The sequence below is a fragment of the Numenius arquata genome, chromosome 3 (assembly GCF_964106895.1).
Source record: "Numenius arquata chromosome 3, bNumArq3.hap1.1, whole genome shotgun sequence".
Taxonomy (NCBI): domain Eukaryota; kingdom Metazoa; phylum Chordata; class Aves; order Charadriiformes; family Scolopacidae; genus Numenius; species Numenius arquata.
In genome coordinates, this window is record NC_133578.1 from 32,306,953 (window position 1) to 32,332,399 (window position 25,447).

Sequence of the window (25,447 nt, forward strand, 5' to 3'; positions counted from 1 at the left end):
GAGCAGCAATAACAATCAGGAATGCAGCTCAGGCATGACTGTGCTTTCAACTGCACCATTATTCTTGGCTTTCCATTTTGGACCTCCCTGTATACTGTTATCCTCCTAATACTTAGTTAACAGGGAGCCCAACTGCAAACAGAATTGGCTGCTGGGGATGAGAGGAGGGGTTGTAAAAGAGACAGAGGGTGGCTGTCTTCCAGAGATTGATGGACTCGAATCACCTCCGTAACAGTCCCAGCGCTTGCCAAGCCTGGAGGCAAGAATCCTGGGCTCGCTTCTGAACTCAAGCATTGTTTGGCTGCTGACTGAGCTTCCCAGCTGCTGGCATCCGCTGAAACCCTCTGAAAGGAATATCTGATAGAGTATGAATGCTGTAATGAGGCAAAATACAAAAAGCCATGTTGGAAAACAAAGGTCAGACTTAAACCTTAAAAACCAGGCACAATCTTTCTGCTGCGGGAATTGCAGTGTGCTTGGTTTCTTTTTCTGGATGTGTCAGAGTACATGATATTTATTGTCAGCGGCAGTCCTAACAGAAAATGCATGTCTTTCTGTGGGTTTGTGTCTCATCTTTAACTCTTTGTCAGCTGAAGGCCAATTTCACAATGAGAAACTGTCTTCCATTGTGCCGGCAGTTCTGGTACCTCGAAGTGAGTATCCAGGTGCAATAGTGAGGCAGCAGGGGAAGGCACCAGCCTCTGATGCCTTTTCATGGTCTGTTGTGTATTTTATAAAAACATGTAGCTTTCTCCTCCTGATCTTTTTTCTTTGTTATTTATATGATAATTGCTACTTCTGGTAATAATTTTGAAACAAGATTCAGTGTTTTGAGGCTCTTTCAGTGCTGCTTTTACTTTATTACACAAGCTAACAAATGTGCAGCTTCAATATAACGGGATGAAACTGATAACGATAGTAGTAGATAGCAGTAGGTGAATTCATAGTTCACATTAATTGTAGGAGATGAATCCATGGTCCAGAAGTTGATCAGCAGCACTCGGTGTGGTTTTTGAAGTTCCTGTGAGCACAGTTGCTTTTAGAATGATCACTTACATGTTTAAAGTTTTATTATTAATTTTTTAGTATGAAGCTTTCACGGGGTTCAGAAGCTGTCTTCTTGCACCCTTTTATAGATTGATTAAAAGCACGAACGCATTTTTACTTAAGTCTTAAGGATTTTTCAAGTGGGCTTTAGGGATTTAAATGTTTATTTACAAATCAGCAACCCTCAGGTGTCTGTGCAGGTTTGTTAATGGATGTATCAGCTTTCAGCCTTACACGATTTGAAAAAGGAGAGAGATGTCACTTTGATAAGTTTGGATAGCTAGAGACACAAAATACAGAGGCTTACACCATAGCTGTGGACTGCATGCCTGTGTAGAAATTATGCTAATAAAAAGGTATAGCTCATGCTCTCAAAAGCAATAAAATTAAAACTTCATCATAAGGATTTTAACATTTTGATCCCAAATATAATAGACCAGCAGAATTGCAGAAGTAAACAAAACTGTATAAATGTTTTTTTAAAAAGGCTAAATAATTTTAGCTTAGACTTTTCAGTCCTTACTATTTACTTCTAAAAAATCATCTTTAACTTTTTACTTCCTTCATTAAGAGTCAAAGTGCATGAATTTTCCTGCTGACTTCATGTCCCAGCTGGGTAGGTCTCCAGGGAATAACATTTAAATGACTTTTAAAATAGTAGGCCTGTAATTTAAAAAAGAAAATGCTGTTGAGACATCAGCAGTGATATATCATTACTGGGGCTGTAAGAGGTGCAATGTCACTAACTGAACAAATCTGTTAGAGGGCAGTTTGTGAGAAGGCTGTGGAAAATGAAATTGCTGAGATCGGTTGAGGACAAAGAACTAAACCTCCCAGTAATGGATGTCTTGTTGATACAGACTGCAGGCACTCTCCTGGGCCATTCTAGATACAAAAGTGCTATTTAAACACGCTGTATATGTTTGCTATTCATTAATAAAATTTCGACTGTGCTTACCAGAAAAGTTTTCAGATTTTGTATAAAATAATAAGGTACTATGTAGGACTAGGGCTTTTCCACTTACAGCTGTGAGTTGGAATTAGCAGACAAGGCTACTGTGTCCCAGTGGTTCCTTTGTATTTTGTTTTTTTGTGGGGGAAAAAAAGGGCAGAAGAAACAAAATGTAATTTTGAGAGAGACTTTTTTTTTTTTTTTTTATTATTTGACTTGCTTAATGGCAGATGCATGAATAGAGGCAGAAAAGAACGGATTCTGAATTCTCCAGTGAGACAGTCTCTAAAGAGAGAACAGTACATTTTCTCACTGGGAAATACTCACTTTTAACCAACAAAATTAACTTTAAAAGATGTTGTTTGGTCTCAGACTGACAGAATGGATGTTGCAGTGAAGACTCTTGGCCTGTGCTCAGCCCTCGGGGAGGGAAGGAATGCTAATGTTAACTTGGGAACACCAGCATCAGCCCTTGACTGTGATTCTCATGTTTTTGCAAAGCTAAAATTCTGGTTTTGCATATTCTATTTTATTTTCTCCTTTTTCCTGTTTATAAATAAAACTTATCACAATTTGCTGTGATTTCACTGTCCAAAATGATGTGCTTTTCATTTTATAAATAATTTGTAGAACAGTGAGCTCAAATATGTAAATTCATTTCTTCAATGAGAGCACAGTTATGATGACTGTGGTACTGAAGGTTAATCAGCTGAACAGGTTGGGCATAGGCAGCTAAAAGTGTATGTCCTAAAAATCAAATTGGGAAATTTTGATTGTTCGTGAGTACTGTGTCCAGCTTTGGAGTCCTCAACACAGGAAGGACATGGACCTGTTGGAACGGGTCCAGCAGAGGGCCACAAATATGATCAAAGGGATGGAGCACCTCTCCTATGAAGACAGGCTGAGAGAGCTGGGGCTGTTCAGCCTGGAGAGGAGAAGGCTCTGGGGAGACCTCATAGCAGCCTTCCAATATCTGAAGGGAGCCTACGGGAGAGCTGGAGAGGGACTCTTTGTCAGGAGATGTAGTGACAGGACAAGGGGTAATGGTTTTAAACTGAGAGAGGGTAGATTTAGATTAGATATTAGGAAGAAGTTCTTTACTGTGAGGGTGGTGAGACACTGGAACAGGTTGCCCAGGGAAGTTGTGGATGCCCCATCCCTGGCAGTGTTTAAGGCCAGGCTGGATGGAGCTTTGAGCAACCTGGTGTAGTGGGAGGTGTCCCTGCCCATGGCAGGGGGGTTGGAACTCGATGATCTTTAAGGTCCCTTCCAACTCTAACCATTCCGTGATTCTGTGACGCTGCTCTAAATGACAGAAAAGGTGGCATTTGAATCAATAATACCGTTTCCCTAACCTGGGAGGCTGTTTAGATAAATGTTGTTCTCTTTCCCTCCTCCTGGCCGTGTCTGGTATGCGTAAGTAACATGCATAGGTAACATCACCAAGCTGACAAGAGCACGGGCCTTGCATTTATTCAAACTGCTTGTTTATGGGTATAACTGTGTGGCTGTTGCAGGAAGCAGTGCAAGTGTTGATTAAGCACTCAGCCGATGTCAACGCTCGGGACAAGAACTGGCAGACACCATTGCACGTGGCTGCTGCAAACAAGGCGGTGAAGTGTGCGGAGGTTATCATCCCCATGCTGAGCAGCGTCAACGTCTCTGACCGAGGGGGGCGGACGGCATTGCACCATGCAGCTCTGAATGGCCACATTGAGGTGAGATGTTCATGAGTGTAATCGATGGTCAAAGGAGGTGATTCTGCCCCTCAACTCTGCTCTCATGAGACCTCACCCTGGAGTACTGCGTCCAGCTCTGGGGCCCCCAACATAAGAGGGACATGGACCTGTTGGAGCAAGTTCAGAGGAGGGCCACGAAGATGGAGCACCTCTCCTATGAGGGCAGGCTGAGAGAGTTGGGGTTGTTCAGCCTGGAGAAGAGGAGGCTCCGGGGAGACCTTACAGCAGCCTTCCAGTACTTAAAGGGGGCCTACAGGAAAGATGGGGAGGGACTTCAGTGTAGTGATAGGGTGAGGGGTAACAGTTTTAAACTGAAAGAGAGTAGATTTAGATTAGATATTAGGAAGAAATTCTTTACTGTGAGGGTGGTGAGACACTGGAACAGGTTGCCCCGAGAAGCTGTGGATGCCCCATCCCTGGAGGTGTTCAAGGCCAGGCTGGATGGGGCTTTGAGCAACCTGGTGTAGTGGGAGGTGTCCCTGCCCATGGCAGGGGGGTTGGAACTCGATGATCTTTAAGGTCCCTTCCAACTCTAACCATTCTATGATTTATTTTCCTGGTTCAAACAGTTGGCCTCTTGTGGCTGGGTCTAGACTGAGCCCCATCTCCCTGACCCCCCCACAATTCCTGTCATTCATCTGCTTTTCAGAGTGTGCGCCAGGTTTCCTACCTGCAGAAATGAGAGAGTGGCTGGAAAGTACTTGTACAGAGCCGACATGCAAGTGAGGTGTGCATGCAAACTTGGAGATCTGGCTCCGCCACCAGCTCCAGCAACTCAAGTGTGTGCTTGGCTCTTTTGAGCTTGACTGCCTGTGAAAATAAGAGTAGCAGAATGGAAAGAAGGGAAAACTGGTGGATTCGTTTAATATTGAAGAAGTGTTCAGCTATGTGAGATCCAGTCAGTCTGCTTTTCTAATTAGTCTTCTAGAAAATGTCCATCTGGTTTTTCTACTCATCTTTCACAAGCAAACCCTTCTAATCTAATTACTGCTTCTATATGAAAAAACTCGCTTGTAAAATAAAGCCCCTATGTGAAGGGCTTTGCTGGTGTCTTTAGATCTGGGTGAAAGGATCCTCGTTTGCCCATTTCTCACCTGAAGATCTGGATATGGAAAAAAACCTCTTTGACCGAAACAGTAGGATTCTGTCCGCAAAAGTTGATCAGTTGTACTGTAATTAAAGGAAGGAAGAGAAATGGTAGTTCCTGTAAAACGGTGATGGTGGTTGGCCTTTAAAATACTGCGCTGTAGGAGAAAGATTGTAATATTTGAGTCTAACTGTCATAACCTAAAGCTCCTGGATAGTGTATCAGAAATGTTAACTAAATATTTGCTGTTATTAGCTGATTTCTTTACTGTGGCAAAGCCGTGTATGAGAAGACAATTGTGCAGCTCTGTAATTTATGATTTTAGAATGTTCTGCTGGAAAAGACAGTTTTTGAACGTGTTTTTCATTCAGTTTCCTTTCTTTTTTCCCTAAGTTTTCTTACGTTTAATCTTGGATGATTGGCAATGGGGAAAGCAGCTTTTTACTTCTTAGTCATGCTATCTAAAAGGCCAGTGTGGTATGCCAGTGAAGCTGCCTGGTGCCCATCCACACGCCATGGGCACGTGGGAACTTAATGAAAATCACTGTGGCGTGGCAAGAAATAGACAGTCCTTATTGAAAGATCAAGCAGATATTAGGGTTTGTTACCTCACCTGGAGGAATCTTGTCCCAGTCCACAAGAATACCTCTTAAATTGGTCGTAAATAAAAGCAGTATTTCTCTTCCAGGCCTGTTTCTCTTCCAGGTTATTTGCCAAGCTCAGTTTGAAGCACACTGGAGTAGCAGTGCCCTTCATGCTCTCAGCCCCATCTGTGGACCCAGAGCTTGTCCCAGAGCTGGTTACTTGTGGCCGTCGTCAGTCCCTGTCATTAATGCTCACAGCTTTGAACAGTATTTGTGTAATTCACAAATCTGTTGCTCAACAGCAGGATTTTGAGATCCTAAATTATTGCTAGAATGATGAATATGGAATATGAATATGAAATGATGAATAAACTATTGAGTGTGTGATCTGCAGGGTTGGCTTACTTGCTGTTGTTACTTCTAGATGGTGAACTTGCTCTTAGCCAAGGGGGCAAACATCAATGCTTTTGACAAAAAGGACAGAAGAGCTCTTCACTGGGCAGCGTACATGGGTAAGGCTCGGGCTGTTGCTCCTTCTTTTTAATTTCCTGTTGACAAACCAGTAACATGTTTTAAAATGGACAAGAGCAGACCAGGCCATGGAAAGTGAGTGTTGTAGTTACCCTGAAGAGGGAAGGGTTCAGCTGATCTAAATACACAGTGTCTATTTACAGTTTTGCAGCTGGTGAGAACATGGCTGTGATTTCCTTAACACAATTAATGTGGACTCTTTGCGTTGTTTTTTTTTTCTTTTTTTTTTTTTTTTCCTTTTTATTTTTTCATCCTGATTCTAAATCCAGCCTGAAGTATATTTGGGCTTGAAAAAAATATGGGTTATATTTGTTTCTTTTTTTTTTGCTAAAAACTACTTTCTATAAAATGCAGATAAATTCAATCATAAATTTTGCTGCTTATCTATGTTTATAAGTAGCTAAGTTATGATATTGTTAGAAAATGCTTCATAGCCCTTCCTTCTCTTAGGAACAAATCGTCGTCTTTTATTCCAGAGTAGACAAGAGCAACTGATCTATTCAGGACATCAATGGTGTTACCAAATAGTACTTGAATAAATCAATTGTTCCTTTTGAGTTAAAGGAAAATTTCTCAGAGTAAATCATTATGATTTAAAAATGCTAAAACAAGATTGCCTGTGATAGTGGTCACTCCTGTTCAAGAGCTTTCATGCTGGACAAGCAGTGTATTCCAGATCACAGTTCATGAGATGTTGTGTGCCCTCTGCCAGGAGCTCTTTCATCTCACCTGTCAAATTCTTAATTTTAATCCTGGCACTTTTGGAAATGAGATAATAGCAGATTTCAAACTGTGAGAAAAGCATATTGTGGGTTTTTTTGATAGGCACAGACAGATGGAAAGACTCTTGCCAATAAATGTGATTTGGCTTTTGAGCTAGTGAGCCTTGAACTCCCCTATGTAGAAGTGAAAGGCTTTTACATTGTGCTGTGCAGTTCCACATCTCTTGCTCTTCATTCTTTTAACAAATTTATGATGTGCTTTTCAAAATATTTAGATAACATTTAAGGCCTAGATTAGCAATGGGAGTGAGGAGTCTGTAGTGTAATTCGGACAGAATTTAGATAATGAGATTTGAGTATCTTATCCTGTAAACCCTCACGTAGCTTCTTGAACGATTAAATATCTTTGGGCACTTTGGACATTGTTCATAAAGTGTCCTAGATCTGCACATGACCAGAACTGCCTCTGTCATGAAAGTGCTGTACAACTCAGAGGATGCACAGCGTTATGTGGTGTTTGACAGAACAAATTATTCTAAGACAGACAGCTCTGCTTCATCATGAAGTAATAAGGCCTATTTCTCAGTTAGCCTTGATTTAATTTTGGTGGTTAGGGCACTATCTGGGAAGGCAGGCCAGATGGTTTGAAACCTTCAGGGAGAGGAGGAGACTGAAGATACAGGTGGGTTATAAGTTGCATTTTGAGATGTTATGCTCTTCTCCTGTATTCTTTAGGGAGATCCTAATTCAGGGGAGGCATTTCACTCCTGAAGACAGATGTCCCATCGATCTGGCAGTTAGCTCTCCATCTGTGTGACTGTTGAGGCTATTGCAGTTATTTTAGTTTGCAGACTAAGTATGTATGTATAGACCACGAGTTCAGATTCAAACATTTTTAGACTTATATTCAGGATTTTTTGCACAGTTTTGTGTTAATGATACAGTTTTGGAGAGTCAAAAACCTCATCAGTGGAGTCAGTAGAAAATCTTGTGTTTATATTGGTAGGCTTTGAATCAAATTCTGCACTCGCGCAAAATGTAGTTTTCCATGTCTTCAATGGTGCTGGAGAAGAGGCTACCATCATTTGAGGGGCTACAAAGATGATTGGGGACTAGAACATCTCTCTTACAAGGAAAGGCTGAGAGACTTGGGTCTTCTTAGTCTGGAGAAGAGAAGACTGAGGGGGGATCTGATCAATGCTTATAAATAGTTAAAGGGTGGGTGTCAAGAGGATGGGGCCAGCCTTTTTTCAGTGGTGACCAGTGACAGGACAAAAAGTAACAGGCACAAACTTGAACATAGGAAGTTCCATCTAAACATGGGGAGGAACTTCTTTACTTTGAGGGTGGCAGAGCACTGGAACAGGCTGCCCAGAGAGATGGTGGAGTCTCCTTCTCTGGAGACATTCAAAACCTGCCTGGACATGTTTCTGTGCAACCTGTTTAAGGTGGGCCTGCTTTGGCAGGGGGGTTGGACTAGATGATCTCCAGAGGTCCCTTCCAACCCCTATCATTCTGTGATATTATCATTTATTAAAGTTATTTCGTATTGCTGACAAAAAAACCGGACAAGTGTTAGCAGTTGTGTCTGCAGGTGACATCAACAGGATGCTGTTCTGAGAGACTTGTATTGTCATGCTCCTGTGCTCACTATTCTTTCTGTATCATGGAGAATAAACCACAAACTTACTATTTTTAGAGAAATAAATGGGGAAGGGGTGAGGTTTTGTTCTTTTAATGACTGGAAAACTAAGTTAGTAAAGACAAATTTGACACATCTGGTGAAGGTGAACATGTATTGCGTGAATTTCTTGACAAGGCCTGGAGCTAGGATTAAGAACATTTACGGAAATTGTTTTTTCCCCCTTGTAAAACTGTAGGAGTGTTGTGAAACACCAGTGAAAGGGGCAGTGCATTAGCAAGAAAGCAGTAATTTGGGAGAAGTGGTGCTGTAGGATAGTGTACTCGTTGATTACTATCTCTCATCTTTTGAAGGTCACCTGGAAGTTGTTGCCTTGCTAATTAATCATGGTGCAGAGGTGACTTGTAAAGACAAGAAGGGTTACACCCCACTTCACGCAGCTGCATCCAATGGACAGATTAACATTGTGAAACACCTCCTTAACCTGGGGGTAGAGGTATGTGGCAATGTGTTCTTTGTAGCTTCCATGTTTCTCTGTATTTGAAGATACTCTTTTCCTCTTTCTTATGGATGCTGCTACAGACATTGCCAGGGCTTTTAAAGAAAATGGTTTCCATTTTCTGGACCATGAAAAGCACATTGTGCTTCATGCAGTTTATTAGTTCAAGAGCAGGAAACATTCTGGAATAAAAATGTCTGATATGGACAGTAAATTCCAGGCCACCTTGCTGAAGAAATCAGGAAATATATGCTGTTCCTGCAAAGGAAGATGAAATAATGAAATTTCCCTTGGCTCAGCATTCCCTTTCATATGATGAGCAGTTGTTCTCAACAAATACACTGCGTACTTTACTAAACTGCAGTTCAGGTTGTTTAAGTTTAGGGACCTGTATTTCCTCTGTAGCTGACGGAGGGAAGGAGAAGGATTATTTTCATTCTGGAAAAGAACTTTTTTTTTCAGGGCACAGACCTCTCTTCGTGTAATATTGTCAACTCAGTAGTTCAAAGCAGCAGTGAGATGACCAGAAGAGCCTGCACTGGTTCATCAGAGATGTCAAATAAAGCCGTTGCATTTGCCAGCTTTATAACCAGCTGACTTGACCTGCCAAAAAAATGCCAGAAGACTGTGTTAACAGGCTGTTGACTGTGAAGTTGAAGGGGAATAGGTGTTTCCTGTTATTAGCAGTACTATGCTAATAACTATCTTTAACTTCCACATTCTCCACCACTGGGGATATGATCTTTGAGATGCCTGTATTTTGTGGAAGGGTATTCACTTCTTCCCTGAGCCTTTTTTACAATCTGTCTTGTCCTGTTTTACAGAACAGCAGTTGAATACTAAGCTAGTCATCAAGAAGTAACATAATCTTAATTACATCTTTATAATACCGAGCTACTCAAAGTGGCTTCTTATTGAAGTGTAAATGGCTGTGCAGTTTCACCTTCTCTTCACTCCCTTCTGAAAAGAAATCTGTGGAAAGAGCTCTTAAGCCTGATTCTGTTCACAAAAATTAAAGTGTTTTATTTATTTTTTAATAAAGATTGTGTGCTTTTTATTTATCCTACTTTCCCACTTAGATGTAAAAGCTTTTCAGCTTGTTAGGACTTTTGTCATCATCATCATCATCATCATCATCATCATTACATAGTCCTGCTATCAGCTTTAAGCTTCATAGTGGCTTTTAGAAATTGCCAGTAGGACAAAAAGTTAATAATAGTAAAGGTGAAGCATTCCGAATTAAGCTCTCTGGGAATATATTTTTTGTCAATGAAATTTGCTGGTGAGAAATATGCCCTATGACAGTTCAAGCCTCTGGCTATTTCCATTTGTAGTATGTGATGCATTATGTAAAATGGTAAGTTGATGTCTGTAATTTTAACTATGTCTCCTTGTCTCATTTTAGATTGATGAAATGAACATCTACGGAAATACTGCACTTCACATTGCCTGTTACAATGGTCAGGATTCTGTTGTTAATGAGCTGATTGACTATGGTGCTAATGTAAATCAGCCTAATAATAATGGATTCACTCCCTTGCATTTTGCTGCTGCCTCCACTCATGGAGCACTGTGTCTTGAACTGCTGGTGAATAATGGGGCAGATGTTAACATTCAGGTAAAGCTTGCATTGCAGCTCTTCAGTTGTACTTTATCGTATTTTGCACACGTCAGGAGACTGGAAACTATAATAATGAGTACAGCATGGCTTTAAATCCTTGATGGAAGTAGAGTGATGCTGAGAGTGTTGATCGTTAAACTGTTTGGATGAGATTACTTCCCAGCAGAGGACCTCTCAGTGCCTTGATAAATATAATGACAGCCTTAAACTCTAGGCCAGCCACTCTTCTGAAGGCATGAACCACTACTAAACTATAGTCCCAGGAGCTCTGTTAAATGTTATCTCAGGGAGTCAGCCAGTCAAAGAACTATTCCTTTCTGTTTTCCTTCCCCCTACAATATGGATTTAATTAAACCTGATTCTAAAAAGTTCCTTTGACTTTCCCAGGGAAATAAGAGCTGCAGGTTATTTGTTTACCTATTTTAGAGCCTAAGTTTACAAAGTCTGATTCTGTTTAGGATATCCGAATGCTCTTGAGATACAATTGATATATCTTGATGAAGTTGAAAGGGACTTGCTGTTATCCAACAGAGGGTACTGGTATAGCTACCAGAAGACTTGAGATCTCTGAGTTCATATAAGATTTTGACTGCTTTACTTTAAAGTCTGTGTGTTTCAGTTTTCTATCTGTAAAACTGGTCTCCTAGCACTTAACACCCCTGGCAAGTCCCTTGAGATCAGTGAATAGTCAGTGCACTATTTAAACTCAGAATTATTAAAATGAAGTTAGGGATTGTACTTGCCATGAAAACCCCATGCCAATAAACATGAAGTGATGTGAGTAGTGAGGCTGGTACCCTTCCCACGCTATTTTCTCAGCTCCTTGGCTTCCCCAGTCTCAATTTTTTTCTCTAGAACTCAAAACATTGAACTCTACTCATTGTACCTTTCTTTATGTATGCCTTCCCTGTTTTCTGTTTGTCTTTTGTAGACATCATATTTTTCATTGTGTGGAAATTTATTAACCAAACCTTTTTAATAGAGTGGCTTTTATTCTAGGATGGATGTATAAAATGCAGATTGATAAATGGGATATAGTTCTTGAATCCCTCAGAGACAGCTCATACTTAGGAGCTTTTCTGGTTCCATTGCTTTTATTTCCCTCGTTGCAAGGGTTAGGGAAAATAATGACTGAATGGAAAATGTTACTTAAAAATAATATTCAAGAGTAATATTTCATATAACTGTAGGTTTCTAGCAGGTATTGCATACAGCCAGGCTGTAAGGACAGGCTCCACTCCAGCCCATTTTCTACTCATTGCTGAGTTTTCCTTATACGCTTATACCTTCTGCATTTACCATCATGTATAGTTTCGGTCCTACAGACTTTTGAAGCCAGGGGAGGTTTTATCCGAAGAATAGCTGTAGGATGTTGAGCTGAGACACTTCAAATTGTTTCCACTGCTTTATGTGCTAAATGGTTGATTTTATGTTTTGTTTCTGTTAGAGTAAGGATGGGAAGAGCCCACTGCACATGACAGCTGTCCATGGGAGGTTCACGCGGTCGCAGACCCTCATTCAGAATGGTGAGTTTCTGAGCCTGTTCAACAACTCTCCAAAAGATTAGGCATTTCCAAGGTTTCAATTTTTAGGTGTTTTGACCCAGAGTGCCAAAGGACTGTTCTGAGAGCTGCTTAGCTCTCCATCAGTTTCTGGCTTTGAACTGCGCTGACAGCTCTCATTCCAGCATGTCATGACAAGTTGAGATTTTGATCATTAACAAAATCCCATAATCCTCCATCCAGTGGTGGTCCAGCTGGTCTGCTGTGATTCTTAACCTGAAAACAAGAGTTCAAAGCTGTATTTAGGTCTTTTTTTTTTTTTTTTTTTTTTTTCTGCTGAGAAGCAGGCACAACTTTATTTCTCAAATTATTTAAAAACTAATAAAAGAAAAAGTTTCTAGTTGTTCTCTCTTGGGAGGTGCCCTGGTGTGCTTAGAGTTCAGACCATTTCCTCTACCCTCTGCTCATCAGCTGTATTTCTCTGAGCTCCCTTAGCTCCACCCCTCATCACTGTCTTCATTAAGTGTTGAATAAATACTTGGGAGGGTGGACCAGCACCACCTTGTTTGTTCTGGTGTAGCCAACAGTCCTGATTATCAGTCATTTATCAGGTATTTCTTTTGTCCAAGAATACTACAGAGTATAACAAATATTATTGTTGGAGGTCTGGTAGAGGCCTGGTTGCGATTGACAGAGGTTGCTATTACTGATTATTTACTTATGCTTCCCAGCTTTGGCCACTATACCAGACAGGATGGTCTGGGGTTTGTTCTTTGGCTGGTTGGTTTTTTCGTTTGTTTTCCAAAATCCTAAACTTGGAACTTAAGTGTGAGATATTGAAGATGGCTGAACATTTACGCTGTAAATGTAATGACACTTACATTACACAAGATTGTATTTTAAAACTGAGGTCTTCAGTACATCATTCTTCTTTCAGGTCATCAAGCAAATTGTTGTCATATCTCTCCATGGATAAATGAAATAGTAATGATAAAAGAAGTTTGGACAAACTGGAAGAAACTGTGCTTTAATGCAATTTTTAGTTACTTAGTCAAATATGCTTTCTGACTTACAGCTGTTATTTGCTGTCTGTTGGATTTGTGTGAGAAAGGACTGGCAGTTCTTCATCTGTCCTTCACGCCTCTCTACTCTTCTTCAAGTTACTTGGTTTTTGCTTCTTTCTTTCCTCGTTTGCTGCCCCTCTAATTTTAGTATTGTACACAGATCTGATTGCAAGTGACTTTATGCCTCATTGCCATGGGATGTTGTGGAAGAGAGAAATGTCAATGATTTAAAGAAATGGAGTTTCATTCTGCTTAATGAGTTGGCTAAAGATATCTCCGTTTCTGTCTGCTGTCTCTACGACTTGTAGAGGAAGAATGGATTACCTTAAAATGGGAAAATTGCAAATGTGATACCTACTTTTAAAAATGGGGAAAAAGAAAAGTTGGAGAATTTTACACAGGTCAGCCAAAAATTCTGAAGTCAGTGAATGAACAAACTGTAAACACTTAGGGAGGAGTGGGCAATATCTGGCATAGATTTCTTAAAAGATGCTGAAACATCGTAATTTTCTTCTACAGCAGGGTAATAGGCTTTCTGAACACAGCACAGTCCTCTGACTTTTCTGTGGGCAGGTAATGATTGTGGACATTTCTGCTGGTGGACGCTCCACCCCAGGGAACCTGGTCTGGCATTTCACTACCTTTATTTACGGTTAGAAAATGCTGTGTAGTGCTTTACTAAAACTTTTCTTGTTGCAGTTATGACCTGTTATCTCTTGTGAATAGTGGACATGCAGTAAATATTACCATATCCTGATATTAGCATGACTTTTTACATACTTTCATAAAGTATTCTCACAGCAAGCTAGTAGAGTATTAATATATTACAGTGTTGGTGCATAACTAGTTGAAAAAATTACACTCAGAGGTTAGCAATACGTGAATTGTTGAAATGGAAGGTGTAGTGAGGGGGTTTTCAGTTTCCCTCCTGAGTCTGGAACTACCCAGTATTTTCATTAACAGCTTGGATAGTGGAATAGAAAATGTGCTTTTAACATTTGGAGAAAACATGAAGTTGGGAGAGACTTAGCTTGGCAAAAGATGGAGTCAGAATGGAAAATGATCCTGTAAAATTGGAGACAGAAGTTATAATGCAAGTGAAGCAAAGGAAAGATCCCACACACAGGCAGGAATCAGTTGGACAAGTTCAGAATGGCAGCAGCTGGGGGGGTGGCGGCTCCTCAAGAAAGGATTTGGGGTTTGTAGAGGCTCAGAAGCTTGTTGACCACAAGTCAACAGTGTCATGGTGCTTAAAAAACAATGATCAACAATGTACATAGTGGTGTACAGGAGTGTAGAGATAGAAGAGTAGCCAGCAGGCATGAAGTAATCCTTTTGCTTAGCTCGGCGTTGGGAGATGTCAGCTGTAGTACCGTTTCTGGCTTTTGACATTTTACTTGCAGAAGAATGTGGGCCAGCTGGAGAGGACTGGGGAAGGACGAGAATAGCTGGAGTGCAGCAAACCTGACTTATGAGGAGAGACTGAAAATATTACAGTTCCTTGGTCCAAAAAGAAAGCAAGGACTTGATAGCAATCTTTGCACGGTCAGAAGCTGCAGCAGAGAAGAAAGAAAGAAATAATCTATTTTTCCTGCTTGTAAGGATAAAACATGAGATGACAGGCTTAAATTACAACAGGAAAAGTTCTACTTAGGCATTGTTCGGTTGTTCTTTTGTCAGACGCAGAGAAGGCACACAACACAGGTTGTTTGCAGTGTGTTCCTGTTGGCCTCTTGAATGAACTCTATTTAACATTGTCGTCTTACAGGTGAGGTTGAGTGGCAGTGTCTTTACAAATGAGGGCAGAGTTTCAGCAGTTCATTTTTTCAGTTTAATTCAAGGCATCTATTTGTACCTTTAGATGAGGAGCAAGTCTGAATCATGTACTTGACTGTTGTTTGTCATCCGCTTTGCCTGTTTCCCACCACTTTTCCCCACCAGTCTGGGGAGGAGAGGGGAAATGCTGCTGCTGGAGAGGGAGGTGAAAATGCTGCTGTCAGACCACAGTCAGCACCAGTGACTGGCAGCTGACAGCTTGCTGTGTGCTGCTTCTCCGTCTCTGAAATGTAGTGTCTCTGTGGCTGGACTGGTTATGCTGCATTCTCCAGAGAGAAATAACGTTTGTGGTCGCTGATTCATGCTTAACCTTCCCGTATTAAACTGTGTGAAAATGTCTTTTGCAGGAGGAGAAATCGACTGCGTTGATAAGGATGGTAACACCCCTCTGCATGTGGCTGCAAGATACGGACATGAGCTTTTGATTAACACCCTCATAACCAGCGGCGCTGATACTGCCAAGTAGGTGGCTGAAGTGGAGCTGTTTCTAAAGTTCAGGTGTTATGTCTGATGCCTGGAAACACAGTTACTCCTCAGGTTCTGAAGTGTGAAGGTTAAAACGGATAAGCGTAATTGTACCGTACTTCAGTGGGTGACCTGGGGCTAAATTATGAACACTTGGGAAGTGCGGAGGGGAAGGAAGCCGTGCTAGGTTCCTACTGTGCCCAGTTATGCGGTTACAAATAGTGCAAGTACTGATTCTTTTTCCTGAAGCATTGATGTGGCACAGTGGCATATAATGTACATGAAGTACCTATGTACATAAAGAGCATCTTGATCACAGTTATTCCATAAAGTCTGTAGCAATAAGTTTGTGTAGGAAATGTAACTGAAAAAAAATTCAGCTGCTTTCCGAGGGAATTGTGTGGACATTCTTTAGTATCTAAGTTGCCTAATGCTTAGTGGCCTGTCATACAAGACAAAATAATAATCAAAAATAATGTATCTGTTGGTATGACGTAAGATAATCAATAGAAGTACAGTATTGCAAAGCAGATGTTACTAGGTATTTCTGATCTCAATACGACTAGAGCCTGTCTTGATGTTGCATGGTTTCTGATATTCAGGTGGCTGAAATAATAGGACTGTTTTTATCTGACTTGTGGGTTTGGGAGTCTTTTTAGACTAGAAGGACAAAGAGTTGAAATTAGACATATTTTAAATGTACTTTCTGCTTCAATTCAATTTTTTGTTTGTTTGGGTTTTTTTCTCTTGCACGTATGTCAAGACTGCACCCACAATATGATAAGTATTGTTGACTCAAACACTGGCAGGTGCTTGATTTTTAAGAGTATTTGAGTACTGGTTAGTTATATTCAGGTTCTTACAGTCTGTCAAAAGAAAACAGCAAACCTGAAAGTAAACAGAGGGGTATAAGACCAGAGTAATGCAATGGCACGAGGGATATCTGTACCAGGTATTTAATAGCAGCATCTGTTCATGAATGTAAGTTTTCAGCCATTGGCTCCACATGTCTCCAAAATATAATTTAAGAGTCTTCTGCCTAGAACCTACCGTAGAAATTGGTGACTTCTCTTGACTTACCTGGTTAGGAAAACTTGCTTTCAGATGCAATTGAGCTGGTTTTAATTTTGAAGATACTTGCAGCTCTCAGCATTTTGTTTCTTTGCTTGATGATGTTTAAGAAAGTGGCACATTTTCCCATATTCCTCTATCAAGTATGTCCATCACTATGCAAACCAGAAGGTGGAACAGATCTCCAACTGGCATGGATAATGAAATTCCACAGGCTTCAGCTAACATCACTGGATTTTATTAACATAGCCAACATGAAGATCTTGGTGTCTAAATAGATGTATATTTTTGCTAGCTCTTTCTCCAATACAGTAAGTCCAAGTCTGTGTCTTATCTTTAGCGGAAAATGAGATACAATGGGATAGCCCACTCTTGGAATCAGGGTTATCCAGTTAGGAATTTCTGTTTCACACTTGGGTGACTGGAACATTGATCAAATAAAATACTTTTTCCAGCGGCAAAAATAAGTGAAATGAAAAGTTGGCTCAGAGATGCCAGGCAGATCCAAACAATGCTACTGTGCTAAACAAGGAGCATTGAAGTGCTGGGAATGGGCTTTCGTATGTGCTGCATGTAAATAACTAAATAACATGAGCTCCCCAAACTGGCTTTGAAAGGCAAAATCCGCAACATTGTTAGGTACAACCGAAGACAGCTCGGTCAGTCTTTGAGGCAACTGCATTTAAAGGGGAGATTGTTTAAGTGACGGGAGGAACCAGTGTGAGCAGTGCTATAGAAGTGTGACACTGGTTAGCAGATGTGCAGATAATGTATTTCGATGGAAACCAGCCAAAACATGTGCTGAGTGGAAATCTTGACTGAAAAGACAAGTATGTCTTTAGATAACTACGTGGAGGAGGAGATAGAGGGAAATGAGTGTAGGAAGGAGGACAGGGATACAGAATGTCCAATGTTAGCTTAAATAAATGAATCCACAGTTAAAAAATGCAACCTGTTTATACCGACGTAGCAGCTTGGTGGAGCTTCTGCTGTTTCCTTCAAAGAATAGGCTGTCAGATAGACTTTTAATAGATTTACTCTAAGATGTAAATGCTGAGACTAGCAAAATTAAAACTTGTACAGCACCACAAGTCACTCCTTAGTGTAGTGAAGCAGCAAGGAGGACAAATTTAATGTGAAGACAGAGGAAGGATGGACCTGTGGATTCTGGAAAGAATTAATTTTTAAAAGCAAACAAAAACTAGTTAAATACATATATGTATAAAATGCTGGAGAGAGCAAGATATCCTTATAAGCATCCACATCCATTTTTGTCTAAGGCTTCATAAGTAATTAAGATTTATGGTGAATCTTGCAGAAAGACAAGTTCCTGCATCTTTGGATCTGTATCTGAAGTCCTCTTCCATGAGGTGATCATACTCTGCCACCCACCAGTTGTCTTGCAGAAATGAAGGGCAGATATGAATCCATCTGCTATTATTCAAGAGTTTGTCCTTTTCAGAAATATATTTGCTGAAGCAGGCAGTAGGTGATAATCTTGTTGATATAGTTGGTTTCAGAGGCTTCATGTTTATGTGCACTCGGAGGGCTGCCTGTAGGATATTTCTAGAATAACAAGATGCTGTTCGCAAAACAATGCTAAATGACAGAAACCAAGATGTCCAAACCCAGAAGTCTTCTAAGACAGTAAATAGCGGCGTGCTTAGAGACTGAACTGGGGTGATTTGCTGATGTTAATTAAAGCTGCTGGATACTCAGCTTATTTAATAACTATGTGGTTGCCTGAGAGATTTAGCCTAATGATGAGTGCCTACTTGTTTTTCACCCAGCTCTGGGAAGTTTATGATGTAATTGAAAAGACGGTCATGTGTTAAAGGGGGGGAAATTTGTAAGGGCACGTGAGGAGGGTAGCTGCAGCAAATAGGAAAAGGGAGATGTTTAGTTCTTAGGATGTGGGAAGAAAACTAAGTGTCATGGCAGCCTAAAGGAAAGCATGAAGAAGAATCATCAGCTACCCCAGCCTCTGGGGAAAGAGAGGGAAGAAGTGGGGGGAGGCTTTGAAAACCCACATGAGAATTTTCTAAAGGATGTTAACTCCAGGAAAAATGGATTTCAGAAATAATACTGAGAAGATTTTGGCATTTACTTTTACTTCAGAATGGCAGTTGCAGTATGTGTAGCTGATGCAGAAATTTGTGCATCCCCCACCAGGAGATTGACACCAAGCAATAGCTGCTCTGTTGCTTCCTCCCTTACCTTGGCTTTCATCTTGAATTTTTAGAAACCTTCCTGCCACATTCTGTTCAAAGCATAATGCCAAGATTTTGCTGTATCAGAATATTTTCAACTCCCAAGAAAGCTGGTAAGGAAATACAGATAAAAATAACACGGCAGGAAGAATCTTCCTCGAAAAGGATTAAAAATGCTGGCTTTGTGGAAGGAGCTTTTGAAGCGTTGTGTCTGAATGCAACCTGCATTTTCACATGGCTCTGTGTAATGAAGCTGTTGTGCCTTTCAGGTGTGGGATCCACAACATGTTCCCTTTACACTTAGCAGCGCTGAATGCTCACTCGGACTGCTGCAGGAAATTGTTGTCATCGGGTGAGTAAATCCCGCAGTGTCTGTGGAGCTGGAGTAGTGTGTGTCTCTGCTGCTTACGGCCCCTTTATACTCATTGTTGTGAATTGTTCAAATGAAAGACTTCCTGTGCTGCTGTGTTGGGCTGTGTGGTGTGGTGTATGGGAGCGTGCGAGGCTTTCCTAACGGCATGCTGGTACTTCCTCTATTGTTCATGCCCGAAGCCCTTTTCTCCTGGCGGGCTCAGAGGGTTTATATTAATTCACTGGGAAGAGAGAGGAAATTTAGGACCCTTTTCCAAACTGTAGGCATGTGAGACACCCTTTTGGTTTGGGTTCCCTCCCCCCCCCCCAAAGAAATGATTCAAGAAACTATCTCCTTGGGGCCTTCACTGGCGCAGGTATTTACATCTCACTGATGATGATATATTGTAAATATAGCTCAAGTGTGTTTCTGAATCCGACCAGACTAAAGGAGTTAGGCTGACCAAAGCTCTGTGGGCATGAGAGGGGAAATAAGTGAAAGCATAGTGTCAAGAGAGCAGTCTTGGGATGCTCACCAGAGCCCAAAGCAGAAGAAGCAGGAGTTTGCTGACAAAACTGTTTCAAAAGAGGCAGCAATCAGGTGCCAAATCCCAAATTCTTATTTTCCAGGCAAGAGTTCCCGTAAGTTAAAAAAACACAAGGCAGATCATACGCTTTTTCTAGAAAATTGTTTCATTACTTAACACTTAAAATCTCCTACAACTACTTTTTTCCCTAAACTTGGGTCCTGTAGGATATAAAAAAAAAAGTGTGAAATATAGCAATTACATACCCCGTTCCATTAAACCTTGATGCGGTCTGGCCTTGACCACCAGATCAGGAAGGAAGAGAAAAAGCTCTGGGTGAGCAGAGTTAATACTGCCAGGCTTCATGTCTTTGGCCTTGTGCATCTCGATGAATATCCCTGCCTGCTCCTGAAAACCTCTTTCCAACCTGAAACCCAAGCGCAATAAAAATGGCCCCATTTCACGTTCAGGCTGACTCTTGTGGTTTTTCCTCATTTCTTCATGTTTTCTGTCTTCGTGTCCTGCTGTCGCAGTCCTCTTCATAAGTATCTGCCTCATAAATGCCTGTTGTCACACGGTTTTAAATAGGGATGTGGCGCAGAGCTGGATGTGGAAATAGATGCTCGTCGACTTTGCAGCTCTTTTTATAGAGCTGCCAAACTGGAGCAGCCGCTCGCCGTTCCTGTGACAACCTCTTTCTGACTGTAGTTGCTTGCGTTCTGTTTTTTCCTAACTAACTGATTTTTCTGTCTCTGCAATGTTTCTTGTGGTTTAACTAGGACAAAAGTATAGCATAGTGTCCTTGTTTAGTAATGAGCACGTGCTGTCTGCAGGCTTTGAAATAGACACCCCTGATAGTTTTGGAAGAACGTGCCTCCACGCTGCCGCTGCAGGAGGGTGAGTAGCTGGGACTGTAGCTGTTGTAAGTTATTTTGTGGCTTCGTTGCAGATTTGGTGCCAGCCAATTTGACTGTGCCATCCGCCGAGGAATTTATTGCGGTGCAAGGGGAGCAAAGCTGTCTGATGTCAAATTTTGGTCACTTGAGCCTGTCTTTTCCTACTGCCCTCACGCAGGGGTTCCTTGCAAAGTAAAGGAGGTGGTCTGACTCCCTCTACCACAGACAGCCGGGTTGTGATTTGAAGCATGGGTTTCAGGCAGAGGGTTAAACCCTTCCTTTTCATGCCCCTGTGAGGGCTGCTTCAGCTCTGGGTGGGGGTGCTGCACGCTCACCCAGGCCTGTCAGTCTGTCGCTGAGGGCCAGCAACCAGCAGGAAATTTTCAGTTCCTAGGGCAAAGCGAGTGAGGAGAAGGAGCCGTGCCTCCTGGGATGCTGCTGGCAGGGGAATTATTCCTGGCTTCCACCTTTGGGCTGTGTCCTTGTCTGAAAACGCAACTATGCAACAGTGCCCATCAGATTGCAACCCTGGAGTCCAAATGCAGCTCACCTCCCTCCCTCTCAATTGTCAAGTGCAAGTTTAAAAGTTTCTAAGCTGAAAATCACCAAACCAAAACAACAACAGAAAACCAACCCCCAAACAAACAAAACAACCACCAACCTCCAAATTAGAAAGCCAAAAGACTCTTGTTCTCTCAGGGTGATGCATTCCTGATAAGTGCTGGGAGGCCAGAAATGGAAACAAATGAAAACTGAAATACGTCAATTTAAGTTGTAAATGTCGCATCCAGTTAGTTTAAATATTTCCAAATAATTGTCAGTGGAGTGCTGTGAAGTTAACCTAGCAAAAGGACAAAACGTTTGGCAAGCATTGAGTTTTGACCCTTCTATTGAGGACTTTATGTCTCAGAAAGCAGCTGAAACGGAGCCTTGGCTAGAGCCTAGCCTAGATTCTCTGTGGTTCTAGCAAGCAGAAATGGTGATCTACAGAAATACTGTCAGTTTTCTGGAAGTTGTTTTTCCTTCTCAGTGGACTAAAATGTGTATCACAAAGTTTTCATTGTTACAAAAACCTAGTAAAATCGATTCAAATACTGCTTTTATTATTCTTATGGTATTATTCCTCTTGATAGTTGTCTCATCTCATCTTAATAGAGGAGGTATGACTGTTGCTTGGATGGAGATTATTATAGTATAGTTCAAATGCTACCTCTTTGATAAGGCTGCACCTCAAAAGAATAATAAAAAAAACCTGGAAGTCGTAAAGAGAAGGAAAGACTTCATAAGAAGAAAAAGTGGCTCATGAAAATAAACCATATTTTTCCAGTTGTTCACTACAATTGCCATCACTAACAAGTGTTTTTATTTTTAGTACATTGTGGTGAGTGTTCTGTAGCTATTTTATGCAATAGCAATTTAGAGTAGGGATGAACATACGCCAATATATTGCATCCAGCCTTTTTTTTTTTTTCCCTGGAGCTGGAGGCATTAGTTTTTTTCCTGACACATGCCTGTTACTCCCATTACATTAATGGGAGTTGCATGGGTACCAGGAAAAGAGCAAACTTCAAAGGCCTGCTCATCTGATTGTGAACACAGATGATTTATTGCCCCTGTGAATGACAAGTAGTCTTGGAAAGTGCTGCGCTTCTTTACATCAATTTCTGGCCAGAGCCATAGATTCATTCGCTTGAATTACAAAAGATGTGAGAATTCACCTGTTTTATTTTCTATTAAAAATGACCTGTCTTTAAACAAGATGAAGAAGCAGCTATGATGTGGTGAATTCTTTCAACAGATAAAAAGCAATGGAGTCCAACTTGTCCGCTTATATAAATGCAATATTGATACTGACAATCACTTCAAATTGCTATGCCCCTTATTCAACAAAGCACTTGGAAATGTGCTTAAATCTATCAACAGTCAACAAATCATATGAGAATAATCCTAGAAGTAACTCTTGTGATTAAATCTCACTAAGTAAACAGGATGTGAGCAAAGTGCTTACTGTTGAATGCTTTGCTGAACGGGGGTGGATTTCGTTAAATGTCACCTCTTCATTATTAGACTGGCATTTTATAAGCTAGCAACAATTTTCTTTAAAAGTTCTCTTATAAAATACCAGTTCAGTGCGGGAAGCATTAGAGTACGGCTCCCATTGAAAATCTCCACATACACTGAATTCAGATCACATTTACTGTGCTCTCTTTGGAAAATTGTTTTTTCTTCTGCAGAAGAGAAGTTTGAAGTTTTCTAGAAAAAAAAGGGAAATAGTTTTTGAAAACTTCATTTTCTGTTCGATTGAATTTCCTGTTGTAGTTGGCTGTACCCTGTTTTTGCATGGCAAATAATACAAAAATAGTTAGAGTAACCTTTTCCTTTTTGAGGACAGGGGGCAACACAGATGTAAACTTCTGGTTTGTTCATGTTTTGTTTTCTTTACTTCTCTTTCCAGTAATGTTGAATGTATAAAACTCTTGCAAAGCAGTGGAGCAGATTTTAATAAGAAGGACAAATGTGGGAGGTAGGTAAATTATGAATCTCATTTAAAAAACAACAAAAAAACCCTATAAGGCAAGGAAGAAAAAACATCTCAGTCTGGAAATCATATATTCTATGAAAAATGACAGTAAAATAAGCTAGGAGCTTGGCCTTCGCTGCAGAACTCTTGCTGCTGCAGTTGTATGCCAGACAGACAGGTGCAGACTTCATTAAAGACATGAAAGCCATCCCACCCTCTTGAGTTTTCTGTTTTAAAAATATCACAGGTTTATTTTTTTTTTCCTTATTGCTTCTCTTACTGCCTAAATTATTGTGCTTGTGTGCCCAAGACAACACCTGGGTTATGATGGGAGGATTGCTGCTATTTGACGTGCTTCCTAGAGGGTTTTTTTTTCCCTTTATGAGGTGTTGCTATGAGTGTTGCTATGCCGGCTACATAAGATGCTGCGAGGGACACCGTGCTTTGCTCTGCCTCCCAGCTGGAAGAAAGTAGCACGTATGCAGAGCAACAGCAGAGGCTCTCACTGGGAATAGGTTTTTGGCAAGACACAGATTGAGGATCTGTATCCTATTAGGCTTTGTAGGAGCACCAAAACTTCCTATTAACACAATATTTTGTTAAATTTGCATAACTTTGCATTTCATCACAGGAACATAAGACACTGATAGTGACTGCTGGAAATCTGTAGGAATTAAGATTCATTGCTATTCTCAGTGGTGCATATTGGAATATGAGGTAACAAATTGTCGCTTATGTTCCAGGACACCTTTGCACTATGCTGCTGCAAATTGTCATTTCCACTGTATTGAGACACTGGTGACAACAGGAGCCAATATTAATGAAACAGATGACTGGGGACGCACCCCTTTGCACTATGCTGCTGCTTCTGACATGGACCGAAAGTAAGAAACCCTCTCTGTATTCCCCGTTTAAAGTGTTTTGCTAAATCGATGTCTTTTTATTCTCTTCATGGTGCTGTGTCATTTGAGCCAAAAAAACGATCCTGCTAGCAAAGGAATTTCTCTCAGATGTATGCATAACTCCACACTGAGTTGCTTTGACTATAAGCCAAATCCCCAGATGATGTGGCGTTTCAGCTCTACGGTTTACCTTTGATGTAACACACAGTTTTGCAGCCACCCTGTCCTACTGAACTGTTTTCACATTTTGTCTTCTGTTTTCGTCTGTGTGGTTTCCTCACAAGAGTAAGCTCAGAGAATTTCTACATATGGTTTGCAAGTCCATCAGAAGGTATGAAGCGAGAGACAGCAGAAGGAGAGGTTTTCTCAGATGGACTGCTGTGGCAAACAAACATCTGGCCATTCTGACAGCCTTTCTGGAAAAGATGGGATAGATTTACCCATCAGTCTCTCTCCACTGTCATAGCTGATAAAAATGCTCACCCTGTCCAAACAGGTTGCTTTTTAGAGACTTGAAAAAGAGGAAGGCCTGGGGAATATCCTTTGGCAGAATGCACTGCTGTTCCTGTGAGAAAGGGGGAAAACAGCTGCAAAACTTAGAAATCCTGTGGTTAGTGACTGCAGTTTCTAATTCCCAGATAGTTGCATATTTTGGCAATCTCTTCCTTGTAATATACTGTATAAAACAGGCTCAATTATCCTGTTAGTTCTCTCTTAAAATTGTGTCGTTGTTCAACCCCAGCTGGCAACTAAGCCCCATGCAGCCGCTTGCTCACTCCCCTGCGGTGGGGTGGGGGAGAGAATCGGAAGAGTAAAAGTGAGAAAACTCGTGGGTTGAGATAAAGGCAGTTTAATAGGTAAAGCAAAATCCACACACACAAGCAAAGCAAAACAAGGAATTCATTCACCACTTCCCATCAGCAGGCAGGTGTTCAGCCACCTCCAGGAAAGCAGGGCTTCATCACACGTAATAGTTACTTGGGAAGACAAAACGCCATCACTCCAAATGTCCCCCCTTCCTTCTTCTTCCCTCAGCTTTATATACCGAGCATGACGTCATATGGTATGGAATATCCCTTTGGTCAGTTGGGATCAGCTGTCCTGGATGTGTCTCCTCCCAACTTTTTGTGTACTCCCAGCCTACTTGCTGGCGGGGTGGTGTGAGGAGCAGAAGAGGCTTTAACTGCTTAGCAACAACCAAAACCACCAGTGTGCTATCAACATGATTCTCTTCCCAAATCCAAAACATAGCACTGTACCAGCTACTAGTAAGAAAGTCAACTCTATCCCAGCTGAAACCATGACAAACTATTAGCTATATCTGTTTATTTTAGGTAATCCCATGTTTCTCTGTCTTATTCCTTTAGACATTAAGGAACTATTTTTTTGGTTTCTTGTATAGTGAGATCTGGTAAAAATACACCTGGCTTATTCCCAGCAGAGTACCACCTCAAAGCCACTGCAGGAAAACCTTGGTTTAACTTTATGGTAGAAGTTTGGATGCCATACCACACCACAGCCTCGGTAGCTTCTCCATAATTTGCTGTGATAATACTGATATAAAAAAATGTCTTCCCTATCACCCTCAAACCTGAACAGTGCTGGGAAGAAGGCAGCAGGGTCTTCAAAGGCCTGTGCTTGGCATTACAAGCGGAGTAGGATTGTAGGAAGGCTTTCA

General features: G+C 41.1%; 1 protein-coding gene across 1 annotated transcript in view; it reads left to right on the plus strand.

The window, feature by feature from the left end:
- ANKRD44 (ankyrin repeat domain 44) overlaps window positions 1–25,447 on the plus strand; it is a 149,576-nt gene that overhangs the window by 82,837 nt on the left and 41,292 nt on the right. The window contains exons 5-14 of the mRNA XM_074145392.1: window positions 3,517–3,717; window positions 5,834–5,921; window positions 8,658–8,800; window positions 10,209–10,421; window positions 11,872–11,950; window positions 15,174–15,288; window positions 18,842–18,924; window positions 20,284–20,347; window positions 22,802–22,870; window positions 23,611–23,751. Coding sequence (XP_074001493.1) covers window positions 3,517–3,717; window positions 5,834–5,921; window positions 8,658–8,800; window positions 10,209–10,421; window positions 11,872–11,950; window positions 15,174–15,288; window positions 18,842–18,924; window positions 20,284–20,347; window positions 22,802–22,870; window positions 23,611–23,751 — 1,196 coding nt within the window. The remainder of the gene's footprint in view (window positions 1–3,516; window positions 3,718–5,833; window positions 5,922–8,657; window positions 8,801–10,208; window positions 10,422–11,871; window positions 11,951–15,173; window positions 15,289–18,841; window positions 18,925–20,283; window positions 20,348–22,801; window positions 22,871–23,610; window positions 23,752–25,447) is intronic.